At 39.7% G+C, this 18,847-nt stretch overlaps 1 protein-coding gene across 1 annotated transcript in view; it reads left to right on the top strand.

Annotated features, from left to right (window-relative positions):
* Nucleotides 1-18,847, top strand: part of MAP3K20 (mitogen-activated protein kinase kinase kinase 20) — a 94,133-nt gene that overhangs the window by 55,694 nt on the left and 19,592 nt on the right. Inside the window, 5 exon segments of the mRNA XM_050899598.1 lie at nucleotides 4,007-4,142; nucleotides 15,625-15,669; nucleotides 16,608-16,638; nucleotides 16,759-16,898; nucleotides 18,094-18,156. Coding sequence (XP_050755555.1) covers nucleotides 4,007-4,142; nucleotides 15,625-15,669; nucleotides 16,608-16,638; nucleotides 16,759-16,898; nucleotides 18,094-18,156 — 415 coding nt within the window.

Here is an 18,847-nt window from a genome sequence, read left to right as displayed (position 1 = left end):
AAAAACAAATAACTACTTAAATCTTGCCAATATAGCAGAATAAAAGCTGTGCTAGTTGACATTTGGTCACATTAAACTTCTATTCTTTTACTAAATTGATTCATTTCTTGGAGTGTGACTCAGGTAGCCCAAGTATTTCTTGCAAATTTTATTTTGATGCACCGAAATTGCTCAGATGAGGAATGGCTAACAAGGTGTTAATGAAAAGCCGTGTAGAAACAAGTTGTTCTTTGGCACTCTCAAGTCATGGAAGAACTTCTTACCATGTAGACTTGTGTTAAAGGTAAATTTGGCATTTTTTTTGGAAGAATAAATAACTTTGAGACAAGGAAATATGAGAGAGAAAATACAAATTCATGATGAGGCATGATTTGCCTGAAAGCAAAGATGATTTCTGAATTAAGCCGAATGAAAACACAAAGTGCAGAAAAGAGCGCAGGTCGTGTGGGGACTTGCTCAGGAGTTGGGTGAGAGGGGCACTCTCTTACTTGAATTCTGGTAACAGCTGCCTTCCCTGGTGTGAAAGCCATGTCTGTATGGAGACACTCATGAAGGTTAAGCCAAATTAACAAAGTATGCAAAAATTATGCAAGTTAAAGTAGATGAAAGACTTATGTGCATAAAGTGATCCCAAGGGATAAACTAAAACAGACTAAGACCATTTCTGAGAACTTCTGAGTTGCACAGAAGTTTAATGTGTTTTAACTTCTGCATTGAAAAATCTTTGCTTGTACTCATTGGTTTATCTTTTTTAGTATTTTTTTATCCCACAGTGATTTGCAAAGAGAGAGTTGAACCAGCGATAGGGAAAGCATGAGATGTGTTACCAAGAAATAGGGAATTTTAATGAAGCCTGGCTATCAGAGCCCTGGAGAAGGGTGGGCTTGGGAAAAGCGAAGGTTATGCTTGTTCCTTTGAGGGACCTCCAAATTAGTGATCCAGATACTGCACTTATCAAAGCTCAGACAAGCTGGAATACATTTTCCCCCACTCTTAAAAAAAGGCAAGGTGAGATTCTTTTTATATAGAGACGTGCAAAAAATGCATCTGTAACAGCGAGTAACCACAGTCTTCAACGCCTCTGGCTGGCGTGAAAACTGAGAGTGGGCTGAGTCTATACATGACTGACAGAGGTGATAAGATAAATGACACTTTGACCTGTCTTTAATGTGGTCTTATTTACAACATTTACTGGTCTTGATGTTTATAGTAATAATACATTTTAATCTGCCTGTTCTATCATTTCCTTAAAATAATTCAGTATCTTATTTCCTAACTGTTCTACCCTTCACATTTTTATTATTTAATCAAGTAGGGGCACTGTCTTGAGACTAAGTTGCACAGGTCTGCCTTATGTTTAAGTTCATATTCTGTGATCTTTTTGGAGCTCTTTCTCAAGTCACTTTTATTACAGTAGGAAAAAATTACTATTGAAGTAATGATGTTCCAATTCAGTGAGAGATCACATTTGTCTGCATTTAGTCATATATACTAACTGCATCCTCTCCCCATGAGCGGCTGTTCTAATGATTAAAATAGTCTATTAGTGATACTTATATTAGTGTATCAGTAGCAATTCAAGACATATAAACAAATGCCAGTCATTGTTTTTAATCTGTGACTGTTTATCATTATAGTTTCTAATAATACAGTATATGTTCTTCAATGTCACAGAATGAGATTATTCTAGAAAAGCCAGTAAGCTCAGACTGCAGAACTACAGAAGCAAACAAATCCACATGCCCTACCATGTATAATGTTTCAAGCTGCTTCATTTATGAAGTAAGACTCATTAACTGGGCAATGTACAGTAGCTTTCTCTTTAATTACACAGTTTTATTATACAGTGGAATTATTTTTCAGAATGCAACTGTTTTCACAGACTGACCTTTTATTATAAGAGAAGTTTCTGTCTAATGAAAAGAGGTAATTACAGCACAAAATAGACTTTTGACATATAGAAAGCTATTGTTACCAGGACTTTCCTAGTGCAGAACGTTATTTAAAAGAGAACTTAATTTACATATTTTAAAAATTATAGAGTTGCGTATAAGTAGCAGTGATGTTGAGAGACAAACTAAGAAAAGCAGTGCTTGCAACTATCCTCAAATTGCTCTGTAGTTCCTACAGTAGATTGCATAGTATATGTTGTACCTGACAGAAAGGGTTTATGATAGGGAAGTGAATGTTTGGAGAGGAGTCACTTTCTGACCTTCTGTCCAGTGCTTTTTAGTTTTGTTCCTTTATTGTCTCTCTGTTAGGGTGTGTGAGCACTTTCCACCCAGCACAGAGATCAGCCTTGACCTTTGCATGCCTAAATATGAGAAAGAATTTTGCTTGAAATCTGAAGCATAATAATTCTGGGGGGCATTTGTTCTGACCACCACAGTGAACAGCTCACTCAGCAGGATTTAAGTGTGATAAATGCCCTTGCCTCAGGTGGCTGATTTTTGCAGTAGAATTAAGCGTGGTGGTAGAGTTTGCAGTAGAGTTTGCTAGTTATTCCAGCTCTGAATCCTTTCACTGTACTTTGTAAGCATTACTCTCTGACAGAGATATCTTATTAAAATCAATCTATAAGATTTGGAGTATTTAAATTATTTCATTTACTTAAATAAGCTATTTGGGTGTGCATTTTCCCACATTGAGAGCCTGAACTCCTTTAAGTTGATACTGGAGAAGAGCTTAATCATTCCATGCTAGGACAGGAGATTTACAGGAAGAAGTAATTCCCCGCCGCGAAATGACAGCTAACTCTGTTAGTCCTTTTATTTTCTTTTTGAAAACATCAAAAGGAGCAGGTTTTGTTTGCAGTGTGTTTACGAAGGGTAAATGTTATGAAAGTTTGAGCAGAAGATTTGGCATTGCAGAGTCCCAATAGCTATCTTCAGAGCTCTCTTTAGGATCTCTGTCTCCTTAGGAGCTCGCTCTCTCTAGGAGGAAAACAAAATGCTGTGATTGACTATTGCCACAATGTGAATAGGAAACAGTTGAAGTAGTAGTCAGGACACAGGTGGCAGACAGTGCACAGTCTCCCAAACAGTCACAGAAACGGTTTGTTAAATGCAAATACAACCTCTGATAAAAATTGGAGGTTTTTCTTTGGTTATCCCACAAGCAAAAAATGTGGCTGAATTTAGTGACAATTATTTTTTTGTACCTTCTAGTATACACCCATGCATTTGTAGCGCAAAACTTGTTAAACTCTTCCAAGAGCAGTTCAGTTCATGCATTTAAAAGATACGGTCCATCAGAAAGCATGTCAAAGGAAACCACTTTGTTAAGGGGTGAGGTACATGCAATGCAACCCAATAAAGACAGTATCTGAAGCTTCTTAGAGTACTGCCTTCACTTCCTGCCTTTCTTATTTTTCACACCTTTGCATGTGTGGTGAGAAGCAGAGAAAAGTAAACCAAATCTTTTTATTAACTGTTCCTAACTTGAGAAGCTTGTATTTGTAACCATTTGCAGGGCTGGGTCATATCATAGTTTATATTCTTGCTCTTCTGTCTTCACCTAGAGAAACAGGAGGGTAAGTGGGAAAAACACCCCAGTGCTGCCTCTGTGTATTTTGAGTGTAAGTCCAAATAATATTTATAGCCAAGTTATAAACCCAGGCAAATGGGCTTCTTAGACTGCCCGTATTGTGTTGCTAATGATTGTCCCGTTACCAGTTCTTAATGCAGTTTCTTTATGGATAAGATCATGTTTCATGATGTTGAGGGAAAAGACAGCATTTTAGTTTTTAAAATGTTGTTATTGTATGGCATTTTACTCTTTTAAATGTTATTATTCTTCAACTGAAGGTATTATGGTTTTTCTCAAGTATAAACATTGCCAGTTGTTCTTAAAGCTCTGAAAGGCTTTGCATTTGGTAATTAAATTAACTGCTTGAGTTAGTATTGTACTTTTCAGCCTTTCACATTTAATTAACATTCAAGTGGGAATTATGAACAATTTATATCTGTCAGGAAAAGACAAGACGTAACAAATTGTCTCCGTGCAGATGTGAAATTGAGGCAACCTTAGAGAGACTAAAGAAACTGGAGCGTGATCTGAGCTTTAAAGAGCAGGAACTAAAGGAACGGGAGCGGCGTTTGAGGATGTGGGAGCAGAAGTTAACTGAACAGTCCAATACTCCTGTAAGTAGACAATAATTCAACCTTTCATCTTACTTCAGAAAGTATTTGGAGCTTTGTCTATGCAAATCTAAAGACACACCAAGGAAATAGTGCCCCTGTTTTCTTTAGTTGTTCCTTTCGGCCAATTAAAGTCTATTTTATTACATCACTGCAAATAACTATACTATTTTTTAAAATTTCATCTAATACATTAGATATCAGATATTGCTGATAGTTCATATTGTGCTATGGGCACTTAAGTAGTTTCCCATTGATTTAATTACAGTTCTTGGCTTTAAAAAGTTGATTGCATTCAATAAATTAATTTTTCAACTAGAAAGTTGTTGACTGTAATGGATACAGGATTTGGTCTTAAATGTAAAAATCATTTGTTTCTTGCAGAAGAAGGCTTGAGAAACCTATGTAGATTTTTGTTGTTGTTGTTGTTCTGTTATTTTTCTTTGAGAAGAAGCAAATCTCCATTCTGTGAAAAAGGGGGTCAAAATTTGAAGTGTTAATTTAGGGCTTTGTTCATAATTATAGTTAACATACTTGTACTGGCCAGTTATTAGCTATTAGGATTGCCACATCTCTATTAATAAATTGAACAAAAAAAATTCCTTGGATTATCTTGAATTTCTTAACGAAGTATGATGCTCTTGACTACTGATTGGCAGAGGGAGGACCACAGGGTTAGTGCATGGCTAGGCATATTACAACAGAATTGTTGTTAAGAAAAATACCGTATTACGTACTTGTTTTTAAAGCACTAACCAAAACAAATACCAAATTGACATTGCAGTAGCATATGATTTTTCTTATGCACAATTTTATCCTACTTATAACCTTGATTCTAGCCAGACCCATTTACATACAACTTGTTTTTAAGGCATAGCTTATTGCTGTTGTTTGAATGAAGTTGCATTCATGTTCCAGCTGTGAACATGCAGTAATGAAATCATGAAGAATGAATGTTTTCCTATGTGCAGATACTGTATGTTCTCAGTAGATATCTGTATGCCTGCTTTCACGCTTGCAAACTTCCAGTAACTGAGCTGTGGGCCATCATCTATCCTGAGCACAGCATGAGACACAGCCTTAATGAGCAAATCTTTTCACGAGCAAGGCCATAGGGTTTTTTATGCTGTACTTGCTTATGACTTCTACTTTTCACTTAGAGCTGGCATTGCTGAAAGAATAAAGCATTGTGCTAAGGCCTATTGTGCTAAGCATGAACTATCTTTCTGCATAACGTTAACCCAACTCTCCTATTGCATTTAAATGCAATTTCTTCTAATAGAGAAATATAGGTTTGTTTTTTCCATAGATCTTTAGTGAACTGTTAGATGGAATGGCTTTAAAAAAAGCCCTTTTGTTGGAAAAAAATTGTCATACTGGCAAAAATTGGCTTGTTTAAGCAGGATTGGTTTTTTCATAGCAAATGAAGTGCTGCAAGGCACTGGTTACAAATACAACTATATTTTAAATTCATAGCTGTAAATAATTTGCAAAATATCCCTGGGCGTTCTGTTTGCAAGCTGTAATCACTGGAGTCAAGTGTCTCCCTCCCTCCCTTGGTTCAGGGTATGTCTGCTTAGCAGTATCAAACTGGAGGATTGCAACAGGGAGGTGCACTGCTCAATTTTAAGCTACCTTGGCTGTAAAAATGGTAGTAAAGATATGGCAACCAGAGCTAATAATACAGCTTAGGGTGCCCACTAGGCTTATACCTGGTTCTTAACCAACACTAGGCCTTGTGTCTTAGCTGGTACTGTCATCCCTGCTCTGCGCTCTGCAGTCACTTCTTCGTTTTGCTCTGCAGCAAAGACCAGAGGCCAGCAGATACTCTTGAAGTGGTGTGCAGGAGGAGAAACTCAAACCAAGTGAAAGGAGAACAGGGAGGCTGTCTCTGCCACTCGGTTCCCCAGTGTTTTAGGGTTGGTAGAAGCTTCATCCTACCATCCTGCATGGTAGGTAGCTATGAGTGGCAGGCTGCTCCTACTCTAAAGAATGAAGTATAGCTTTACACACATCAGCATAAGAGAAGGATGAGGCCAATCTTTAGAAACACTTCTGTGAGAGTAGTGTTTCTCCCTGCTCTTGTTTTGACCCTGTTTCTGCTGTGTCTTATACAAGAGACACCTTTGAGTCTGATCTCTGCAAATCCCCTTTGTGCAGATCTCCAAGAGCCTCTTGCACAAGGGACTCTGGAGCATTTTGGAGTAGTAAAATATATCCACAGCTGTAGTGAAACAGGACACTTGTTTTGAAAGAGGACCTGACTTTAAGAAGGGACCGTATGTAGCTAAGCTGAAGCTTCTATTTAGAGGAAGACAGTGAGCAAGACATGAAATCCAGATATTCACCTGCAGTGCCGTGCACCTGCAGGTGGTCATTTAAAAAGAACAGTGGCTTGTACAGAGATTGGGGATCCCAGCCATCTATAAAAGTCTCTTCATGATAGCTATCATATGCAATGCGACATGAAAGGCAGGTCCTGTCGCAAAGAGCTCCTAAGTTCTCCAGATAACGAGATGGCAAAATATGGAGGAAGTAAGGTGATTATAACTCGCAAAAGGAGCCACAGTTATGGCCCATTCGCAGCTTGCCCACTGCCAGGCATTGCACAAACACTGACCCAGAAATGTGTTTTAGAGGAAAGCTGTTTTGCAGCTTTGTTGATTTTTATAGGGAATTCTTCCCATATGTCAGGGGATGCTTTCCCATGGATCTAAAGTGACTGAAACTCCAATAGCTGACGGAAGAACTACCTGACACTGAATCGTGTGTGCTGGGCACCTTGTTTCTGTGGCTAGATCTTGTTTTTAAAATATTCCTTCTCTTTATCAGTAGGAGCTTTTGCTGTCCTTGATCCGAGTGGCGCTCTGGTGATGGTGTAATTGTTTTTTCCTGTACAGCCAGGTGTACAGAAGCTTAACTGCAGGTTCTTTTGTCACTTAGCCATAGGACGCATGAAGAGTATTTAGGGCACCCCATCTCCCCAACTTCTTAATTTTATTTTCGTTTCTTAAACCACGATCACTAACTTCTGTTAACCACAACGCAAATAGAAAGCCGATGTAAGCAGGGAAAAGTCGAGAGGAACAAAAGACAGATATTGTCCTTTTTAATGATAGACAATTTGTCAATGTAAGTGGTTTTGCCAAGAAATGGGCACTCTTTGAGCAGCCTGGCCATGAAGCCTCCTGTATTACAGCCCAGGGCATCACCATAATCACCCCTGTAACCCGTTGTGACCAACTGCTGTTGACTCTTCAGTCAGTTTTCTGATGAGGTTAAAAAAGATGTGGAAAACCATGAATTTTGGGCAGGTAGTTTTGCAAACAGCTTTGGAAAGAAAGGCCAGTTCAGGTGTTCACACACAGCTCCTTTGCTGTTGCTTTAGTAGGTAGTTTAATTTGGGATGTGGAGAATAGGCAAGCATGTCACAGAGGTTACTAGCCCGGGCACTCTGAAGAGGCATTAATCAATATTTAGCCGGAGAGGGCACGTTTAATTTGTTATTACAAACAGACTGGGTCAGGAAAACACCGTTATCTGTAGGTGAAGATTAAATCAGTAGAGATTTAATATGATGTACAACCGAATGGCAGATATCTATTGATATCACTAAAAAAAAAAAAGAAAAGGCAACCAAGCTGAAGAAGCTGACCAGCTGACCAAACAGCCCCTCTTCCCCTGCCTGCTCCTCCCTGGGACAGCTACCGGAAGCAAAGTGCTGGTGCGGGCTGGAGGCTGGTTCCCATGTCCTTTGCATTGGTGAGAGGCTTGTTTCTGATTGTGGCCATCGCAGGGTGATCCCTTTCTCTCCTTGAGCATACGCTCAAAACCGGTCTTTGCACAAATAATACTGCTGCTGTTATTTCTGATATTTAGAGGGCTGCTACTTCTGCACCGAACTTTGGGAGCTTGTTTGGGTTCTCTGATCTTAATGTGATTTATTCTTCAATCCTGAAAGGTTCAATTAAGCAACTCACTCAGACTTCTGTCGTACCCGTGTTGCCTTGGGAGCCAGTCTACCTGGCTGGGAAATGTCACATTCTGTTTTACGCTGTACAAAATAAAGGATTGAAGAGTTTGAACCTTCTTTTGTCATGAAAGCTCTGCTACCTGTGGTTCTTGCCATGCGACTCAGTGATTTTGCACTTTTGTTTAAGAACAATGACCCCAGAATGAAGCTGTCTGGTTTAATGAATTCTTACTTGATCTCCATGTTTAGATTCACTAATCGTTGTGCTTTCTGTTGATTGCCAACTAATCTGGTGGTGTCTTTTCCCTCGATTTTTAAATTGGTTCTAACTTTCACTTTTGCTCTGTCCTTTCCTCCTTTAAATAGTTTTTCTTACCTCTTGCTGCAAGAATGTCTGAGGAGTCTTACTTTGAATCTAAAACAGAGGAGTCAAACAGTGCAGAGATGTCATGTCAGATCACAGCAGCAAGTAACGGGGAGGTAGCTGGCATGAACCAAAGTCTGAACGCCTTGATGATGACGGGCTTTGGGGATATCTTCTCTCTGAACCAAGCAGGATCTGTCCTGCATTCTGGAATGCAGATAAATATGCAAGCCAAAAAGAATTCTTCTAAAACCACCTCTATGAGAAAAGGAAAGAAAATCAACATGGCTTTGGGTTTCAGTGAATTCGACTGGTCAGATGACGATGATGATGATGATGATTTTGATGACACAGATGATAGCAGCGAATGAAATCAGTTATAGAATTAACCCTGAAATCGGTTTTAGCAAAGCAAAACAATAAAGTTTTAGAACAAGAATCCTGTCAGTTTGGTCTGCTTAAATTCTGTAAAAGAAAAAAAAAAGTGAGACGTTTTCCAGGCTGAGCATGTTTGTGTGTAGAAAGACATGTTGTTTTTGTTTAGATTGTGCTGACTTATTTCTGCTTTGATGAAATTTGGAACTAAACTTTCCAAACTAATTGAGATTATTATTATTTTAAGAACCATGATTATATCTATAATTCTTGATGCCTGATTACAGAAACTACGGCTTGATAAACTTAAGATTTGAAAACATTGGGGGAAACTTCAATGCCTTTAATGCCATTAATGTACTTCAAATTTTTCTTTTATGTTTTTTGTCATTTCCCTTACCCCTTTAATTGTCAATCATATGAATATGCTTGTACTTCCAGATTTGCTATTCTCTACAATCCGTTCTTTCTTACTGTTGCAGTGAAGGGGTTTGCTATGTTTCTAATTTAAAGCGTTTTTCAAGGCGGCATTGTGGAATGTCACAAATACTTTTCTAGGAAGAGAGAAGCTTGGTTGAGTGGAAGAGAGGGGTTAGGTAAATACACAGTGTAAAAACTGAATAGCAGCAGAATCCAGATAATCCCTATTAGTAGATGATTTGTATAAATGTTCTTTTTTCCCCTCGTTTATGTGCATGTGTATATAATTCACTCTAGCAAAGCGAACTGCAATCAGACCTTTGCATCTATTATCAGATATTGTGATCTAGAAGCTAATTTTCAGTTATGTTGATGTAAATCCAGGAAGCCTCATTAACTTTGATGGACTTATTCTTGTACCTGAGAGTAAAAATCAGTGTTAGTAAATTTTGATTCTGTTGCATCTCTTAAACCGTGTGTGCTACCCTTATGAAAGGACAAAGAGAAGCCACAATGACATTTCAGCTTGGGCCCTACTACTGTGGCTTATGTGAAATTCTCTGCGATGGTGGTAACATAAGGAATATTTACTAGTCTCTGCATACCTGGTTTTTGCAGCTAAATCACTTCTAAAGTATTGCCACTGCTGTTACGACTTACCGTAAAACTCAGTGTGTAACAATCTGCTGCAATAATTGCCCGCCAGGCACTTATGTTGAGAGCAGCAAGTACATTTCTCCTGATGACCCCTTTAGCGGTGATGCAGAAGGAGGGAGGGAAACCAGTGCGAACACAAATGCAGGTTAGAAAGAAAGATGTTGTAAAATATTTGCCCAGGGAAGAAGGGCAGCATTTCAAAAGAAAAGCGTTACTGTCTAGTTCAGCTGTGGTGGGAATAAGCCATCAAAATTCCATTCTCAATTACTGGAGGGGTTTCTTTTATGAAAACTTCTGTTTTTGAGTGGCTTCTTTAATTATAGGCTTGCCTGTTACACAGCTCTAACCTACATATTATGGTGAGTGTTTTTGTAGATAGCTTAGAGAAAAATGGATACATTAGATAACAGCAGGTTTGAAGTCATTACATGTTCACTCAACAAAAGAGAAAGTTCTTTGAAGGAGTTTTTCTAGAGTGACGAGTGGGCACCTCTTCGGGTTGTAAGAGAGAATTGTTTTATCCTTAAGCATCAGCATTGGTCTGGTAACCTGCAAGGCAGCGAGTGCTGCGCTTCACGCTAGCCTGCTCCACTCATTTTGCACAGGATTAGACCCTCCAAGATGCTTAATTTCTGTAGGATGTCATTCCACATTCCACCTTCTTCCTAACAGTTGCAAATCCATTGGCTTGAAGTTAACCCTCTTGTATCAGGAAGCTTTTCTCATGACAGAATTGTAATTTAAATTAAATTTAATGTAATTAAATAAAATTACAATTATTACTCCGTAATAAGTTTACGGAGTATCCCAAGGAGAAACTTGCTCCTTCAGCACAGGTAGGGATGGCTTCTTAGGTCCATCAAAGCAACCCAATTTTAGGGAGAAAAAGGGACGTTGAAGGGCAAATAATTAAATGGAAATAAGAGCAAATAGGCTGTTTCCAGCACAGATTTGTACTATTTTTGTGAGTCTACGTCTGCTAACACCCACAGCAATGATACTATTTTTGTCACTGCCGCTTTGCACCCAGGAAAATTTGATGGATTTGTGTAATCTAATATGTGCACTTTAGATCTTAAGATGTGTGTCATTATGCATAAATTAGTGTACCACATAAGCAGTGTAGGGTTGTACAACTTTAACTGAAAATGAAATCTGGTTCACTACATTTAGTATTCAAAAAAACCCCAAATCTGTCCCTAGCATTGATGTTTTGCACTTTTTTAGCATCTGACAACCTCAGAGCACTTCATGCACGTTTATATTTGCATGGGTTTTAACTGAATTTGTAAATCCACTCCTTAAGCTTCACAGAAGTAAAAATAGTCCTTAAGTAGTATGGCACAGGGTTTCATAGTTGCAAAATCACAAGATTTAAGTCTGTCTTCAAGGTTTTGTGCTTACCCAGGCATGTAACTTATTTCAGCAAAATATCATCAGAATTTGGTAGCGTGCTCATAGGAATTTCTGCTATCTACTCAGTTCCAGTATTTTTTAATGAAACAAAGATGGATTTTTTTCCCCTTCCCCTTTCTTTCCCCATACATTATTTGTCAAAGCAAATTAAGCTATATTAAGGAAAAATTTAAACTCTTGTGAAACTTACCTGTGTGTTCAAAGTAGCAAAGGTGGTCTCTGAATTGTAGAGAAGGTGATAACATATGACAAACTCTTCTGATCCAGTTCCCTTTAGATAGTGTTATACTTAGGATATTGGCTATGCTTATTAAAAAAAAAAGTGATATTGATTGCATTTTTACTTTCCTGTGATGACTTTCATACCAGATGTCTCCAGTTTACAAGCCAAAAATCATATGTGAGAATCAAGCTGTGTTGTTTCTGCCTCTGATATGCTTCCTTCTCACTAGATAAAGGTTTTGAAAGTGTCTCTGGTGAGCAGGTATGTTGGTTGGAGGAGGTCAGAGTATTTCATCTTCCACACCTGATTTTGCTCTGCAGTGCAACCCAGTCTGTCTTCTACCTGTATCATCACCAGGGTATATAGATCTCCACAACAGTCCGCAGCCGCATAGTGTGTCAGCTTATGAAAGCAATAACCAAACCCAGAAGTTGTTTCTCTGGCTGCTCTGGGCTGTGAGCAAAGCCACCAAAAACCTTCCCATGCCCCGTACACCTCTCAGCTCACTAGTCCCCACCAGGCCTTTTGGGATCCCAGTTTTCTCTACCTTCCATAAAGCCCTGGAGGTATCTACAGTAAAATAATATTGCTGCATTTGATGGAGGGGAAAGGTAAGAACCAGGCCTGAACTTCTTGTTTTTACTAGGCTGTTGTATTGCCAACATTGACTTAGATGGGTAAATGGCCCAAGAGAATGGTGAGGATTGGCTTTTGACTTGCTTAAAGATACAGGGTGAGCTGGGACCAGGACAGGATGTCCAACTCCAAACTCCCTTTCTTTTCCTTCAGCAGTGGGGAAAAAAAGGAAGGGGGAATTAATGGAGGAAAACTTTTGATCTAGTCATTTTTGTGACGATCACACCACTAATTACTTGGAGTAGCAAGTGTCCTAAGGTACGGTGTGTAGGTGTGCTGCATCTCCATCCGGCTGCGTGCTGCCTGACGTGGAGCTTGTCCCCTCTGGAAGGGAAGGGCTTCCAGGAGGTGAGGTCTGGCACAGCTCCTTGTCACACGGTCATGTTCTTGACTTGACATTTGGTTTTTGTTCCAGCGGTTTTGTTAGATGTTGATTCCCTTTCCTTCTGGGTTTTAAAGTGGTTATTCTGAGTTAAATATTTGATGCAATAATGATTTATATTGCTATCAGGAGTAGCAGTAAATCCATAGTGTGCATATAGCTGTTAAGTATTCAGCAGTGTTACTGTGTGCCTTTAGTACTGTAGTTCCTTTTTCTGTAATCAGGCAGCTTTTACAGGTTTTTAATAAGACCTCTAACTTGACAGAGGTTTTAACTACAGCCCTAGGTAGAACATTCAGGTAGAAAAATAAGTTCATTTAATAATTTTCACAGCCCTTGAAATGCACTGGTGGGAACCTGGAGGAGAGACCTTTCCCTTTTCCCCCAGACTTCGACTTAGTGTACACCGTAAAATCTGCACAGAGATTTCTGACGTGTGAAGATTTAATTTTAAAACTGTAGAACCAACAACGTTCTTTAAACATTTTATATTGTGTGCTAAATATTCATATGCCTTTTAAAGTCAGTTATAGTCCACTGCATTTCTTGCTTTTGCACTACTGAAGAAGTTTTGTACTGAATAGTAGGAGTCAATGCTACTTACACTTCAAGTGTGAACCGATGAGATTTGAATAGAAAATATTTTCACAGTGTTAGAAAACTTCATTTTCTCTTCTGAAAAAACAAAGCTGAGCGCAATGCCTCTGCCAAAACTCTTGTGCTGTAAACTGAATATATCATTTGTGTGGAACATGCGATGTTACACTTCTGTGTGGTAAAACCTTGCAGCATCAGTTATTCTCTTTATTGCACTTGACATATGATGTCTTGTTTTATTCACACTGTGGATTTGATTTTCCAGTGTAAAACCAACGCAAACAAAAAGAAATCATGCAATGTATTCAATTTCCTCAATTAGTGTCATAAACTTTCTTTTGATGTGAACTTTTTCCTTTGCTTCTCTTTGTTCCAAACTTCTATTTTGCAATAAACATTTTGACAGTAAATTGTATGCATCTGTGTCCCTGTGTAAAATGCTGGTGTTTCAAGAGGTTCCTTATTGTCTGCTGGTTTAAGTCACTTTTTGTATTACTCACTGTGTGACATTTCTCCTTTATTCTCCCATCTTTTTTTTTTTTTTTAATGAAATAATACAGAACATATTCTGCCACTGGTTATATTTAAACATGGGAAAAGCTGAAAAAATCCATTGTGCAACTAAAAATGCGATATTGGACTTCTGCAGTAAATGATTCAGTTGTACAAATTACCAGGCTCCTCCCGTAGCACCAGCTGGTTTGACTATAAGTACCTACAAAAGGCACAACCCACTGCCTTTCTAAGGATGTTTACGATTGCCACTTGCCCTCCCTTGTGCTCAGGTGTTGCCCCCAGCACTACTTTTGCCCCACAGTGTCCTGCCCAGGCTGCGGGTAGCTGTTAACATAGGGAATGCCTGACTAACAGCAGGTAGGTTGAGAAGATTGGCTGGAAGTATGGTGTAGTAGAGAGAAAAAGTCAGGAAGGTCTCTCTTTCTCTGGCAGACACATCTGCCCTTGTGCCGCTTCACCCTGATGCCTTTGGCTCAATGCACCCTGATGCACTGTTTTGGGGAAGCAGTGGGCAAAGGGATGGGTTTGAGGGTCCGCTAGGTCCTCCTCACAGAGGTGGCTTCAGCTGTTCTCGTGGATGGTTTGTGCCCAGCAGGGTTTGGCTGAGACGTTGGTGGAGGAGGAGGAAGAGGATGTGAAGACTCCTCAAAGTGGGGTGGGCAGCAAAAAGTCATAGATATGGAGGCAGAAGTCAAGGGGTGTTGGGCAATCACAAGTCCTTCAGTGGGAGTTTCACAGTGATGGCTGAAAGTTGTGGGTGGATTACACTAGACCCTCGTCTTGTGCCTGGAGAGCCAGGGAAGCGCTCAGGCACAGAACAGGCAACTCTGCCCTGGGGCTCAGTGTTCAGCTGGAGGCAGGCAGGGGTGAGTGCCTGCCAGGGGGGCATGCTTAGCCTGTGGGTGGGGGCTGGAGAGCTCGTGGGTGGCAGGGCTCTCTGGAGGAGTTAACAAAGCCTTGGGGGCTGGTGGGTAACCGAGCTGAGTCTCTCATAAGTCAATGTGATGTACATCAAATAAGTTTGCAACTACATCATGGTATTGAGCCTTTGGGAGACACTGACAGTCCAAATACATACATACCAATTAATGTTAACCCTTTAGCTGGATAAAAATGCCAAGAAGGTGAAGCTTGGGATACCATATGCTTGAAGGAGTAAAATGGCAGTCAGTATTGCAGTGACGTCTTCTCCTGTGTCATTTTTCAAATCATACCAAAATTTCACTAAACGCAGCAATTCTCCTGTGCGTCCTTCATGGTTTCCTTGTGCTTCAAGAGCTAACACTATCTTGTGTGCAGCAAAGTGTGCCCCACGTGGGCTGCAGCACTCGAGGAGGCTGGGAAGTGCTGCACTCCCCCAGCCTCAGGGGAGCAGTTACAAAGCGTTGGCAGAAACTGAAAGAGACTTGTCTGTACAGGAAGACTAGCCACAGTGGCCCAACTCCAAATTCTGCTTTCACAGCTGTCTAGTGACAGTTTTCCTTCCTTTTGCAGAAAATAGCCATCATTCGGGAGAGAGTCGTAATCACAGTGTTATTTTCATTGCAGAAATCAGGTGGTACCAAAGCCGTAGCAAAAGCAAAAGCCTTCCCATAGTGTCAGAGCTGAGAGGAGAGGCAGCTAGAGAGTCCCTCACCATCGGACGGTTTACTTTTGCTTCCTAAATTGTTTCTATTGGAGATCCGCTGATAATTTTATCTACATAAAGTGATGGGATCGATTTAGGACTGCCACCGTGCTGTTGGAGCCAGCCTGCAGTCAGTATGAATCCAAGGATTTAGTATGTCAGTATGAGAGTTGCAGCCTAAAGTCCTGCCCTTTGCAGGGGAAAAGGTACTGAATAAAATCGGCCACCAGAGTAAAATTGGGGTGGAGGGGAGAAAAATAGTCAGACGGTTTTCTTTTCAATTCGTCTCTCTCACACAGTTGCTGCCCTCCTTTGATATTTGTGCATGGACCGAAGAAGATGTGGTGAGTATTTTGTGTTAATGTGGCCAGCGTTGCGCTGCTGGAGCTCTCTAACAAATTACAATGGGTATGGAGGGAGGGAAAGCCGGATCAGAACATCTAGGTGAAATTTTACTGCTATTTGTTTGGTGAAACTTGTGTCCCAGAAAGGCTTTAAAATGACCGTGAGTTAAGGACTCGAGCGACCTTCATAAAACAGCCACATTCTCCAATGTCCAGAAAATAATTCATGCTGGGAGCTGTCAGCAGCCAGGAGGGCACCCCTGAGTGATCATTTAAGGAATGTGGAAGGGCCCCAAGATCTGTCTAAGCGAGACCTGTCCTGGACAGGACAAAATGGGTTCAAAGGTTTTATCCTACTGTGTGCCACCAGGATGGCAATTAACTGAAAGAAAGTTAAGGGTTTTTTTAAGGAGTGTGGAATCTCTCTTTCATATAAAATAATGACATTGAGTCTTTTTTACCTTTTTATTCAGTTAAAAGGCTAAACAATAAACATCAATGATTTATCTCTAGCATAGTGATGTGTCATACTGATTTTGCTGTCCCATCTAGCACCCTCCTTGTGTGTTCTGCATCATGGGGTTGTTTAGCTAACGTTTACTGAAGGACTGTCTGGAAAGCCAGTGCAAAAGCGTAATAGCCCTGGCTCCTTACCGTCAGCCCTTTTAGCATATGACAGATCGCTAAGCTTCCGCTTTGGTCATTTCTGTTGTTCTTCATAACGATAAACTGCGGAAGGTGGCTGCCAAATAAGAAGGCAGTTTTAAAAAGCTAAATAAAAGTAATCACTTGCATTGGTGAATCTTGAGTCCTTTAACCCAAAGCTAGAAATATTTTTAAATTTTGTTTTAAAAAAGAATGATTACTTGTGAACTCCAAATAACTGTAATATAAAATTTTGATAATGTGAACTTCAAGACGATTCCTCTATTTTGCAGTTTTTCTGGATGCAACAACTTACTAGAAAAGGTAAAAGCTATTCATGTGTACCTTCATATTCACATTTATGAATATATATACATCTGCTCATCTTTTTCTCCCTCCAGTAAAGCAACATATGGATTTCTGAATAACCTCTCTTATCTTAAGGCGATGCTTCTGGTGAAATGAGTGTATATGCTAGCTTGTTTAAGGAACATCATATCACTGGGAAACGATTGCTTCTTCTAGAAGAAGAAGATTTAAAGGACATGGGAATTGTTTCCAGAGGACACATCATCCATTTAAAGGTATTTAACAGCGTATGTTGAAAGTTGCAGTAGATTATAGTGTGAATATTAAGAAGGAGTCTATGGGTTTTCAGTAGTATTAACAACAAAAAAAGTTATAAAGCTAAATAGAGAACATATTTGGTATAAAACCCCCCCAGAGTTACAGGTTCATATGGATCTAGAACCCAAAGCAGCCTGAGCATTTTATAAGGCATGAAAACGTGCTGTGGTCTTTACACTCCTCTGCAGTTCTTGTTTTTCTTGTGGGCTGGACTGTCAGTACTGCTAAAGATTCGCCTAGGAGAGCCATTCTCCCAGCAGAAAGCTTTGGATATTTTCAGAGAGAGTACTCCCCGAAGATGTCTCATTAGCGGAGGGAGGAGCAGATATGAAAACAGTTATTTGAACTGAACTCTCTGAACTCCTCAACTTTCACATCTCATCTATAGCTTAAAACATACTTTGACTAACAAAACTCCATTAGACAACTTTAAAGCTGGTTGACGGCCAGGTTGCTTTACTTTTAAAGCTTTGTTTCACAGTGTTTTAAATATTTAATGTTTGTAACGAATTAAGAAAATCATGGTCTGGAAAACGTGATCACAACAGCAATAATGGTATTAATACTCTAGCCAGAGGAGAGAGTTCAGTTTCCTGACAGTCAGCTTTGGAAAAGGATTTCTCTAAAAGCAGCATCTATAATTCTGTTGGGTCTCAATGTTTTTATACCACAATTTACTAGTAAAGAGATACTTGTATCCTAATTGCTAGTCCTGCAAATTTAGCTTCATAAGTCACGCAGATTTATTCCCCTTTTGCTCATCAGCCATTTTTTCCATGCCACACACCATTACTGATATATTTCATTTACATTTCCTACAAGGAAAATTATTGAAACTTAATAAAGTCAATAATGCCCAAAATGAAAGATTTCAGCTTCCTGGGTTCATTGAGTGTAAATAAAAACAACCAAAACAACCCCCCAAACATCTCTTTCTCTGATTAAGCAGATCTGATTCTGAATGCAAAATGGGGCCAATCTACCACGACGGTTTCCAGAACAGGGCTGTACTTTAAACTCTTCTCACGTGCCCTAATGTATCCACAATGGAAGACACAGTGCGCATGGAGTTGCGCTGTTTTTCCTGCTGGTATTTGCAGTATGAGATACTGAATAACTCTCATCTGATTTTGTTGATTTTTTTTTTTCTAGACTGCTATTGAGAAGTTAACCCATGACTACCTAAATCTGTTTCATTTTCCACCATTAATTAAGGCAAGTCTCATTGTTTATATAAGAAATGCTTCTCGTGTTGGTATGAATATTTTACTGTTCTTGTGTCTCAACTTTCCTACCGTTCGTGGGAGGGCAAAGCAGCAGTTCCTGCAGAGGGTTGTGACAAATGTGGAGGGTCAACAGCAGCGATGGGTCACATCAGAACAAGTAATAGGATAATAGAAGTTGTTTTCAAGGAGGCTTTAACATTTTATCGTGGAACTGGTAGTATTAAATTAAAAGACTACTGGTTGCGATTCCTTTGCTGTCATTAATCAGAAATTACTCTTAAGAGCCATTCCTCCGAACTGGTGCCGCTGACTGCTCACCACTGAAGAACAGCAGACCCCTGGCCCAGAATGAGCCCATCATTCCTCAGTTTGTTAATGTTACAGGAGAGAAGGATGGTTTATAATGTCTGGTCACCCTTGTGTTAACCTGGTGGTTTTCTGATATCAGAACAAGAGCCATGCAAAAGGGAGAGAGTGTTTGGGAACCTCGGGGTTGCAAGAGCAGATATTTGCCTGATTTAATTCGGTGAGCTAATCAAGCAATTCTAGACCCCAAAGCCTGAAGTAGCTTTTTCAGTCATAATTTATTGCACAGCTATAGAGTGAAATCCACTTAAAGTGAATTTACATACAGCAAAATTCTATTCCCTGAAGGGGAAAATGAAAGTTGGGCCTTCACC

The sequence above is a fragment of the Gymnogyps californianus genome, chromosome 7 (genome assembly GCF_018139145.2).
Source record: "Gymnogyps californianus isolate 813 chromosome 7, ASM1813914v2, whole genome shotgun sequence".
NCBI classification, from domain to species: domain Eukaryota; kingdom Metazoa; phylum Chordata; class Aves; order Accipitriformes; family Cathartidae; genus Gymnogyps; species Gymnogyps californianus.
The sequence above is the reverse complement of the archived record's forward strand: the minus strand, read 5'-3'. Positions and strand labels throughout refer to the sequence as shown.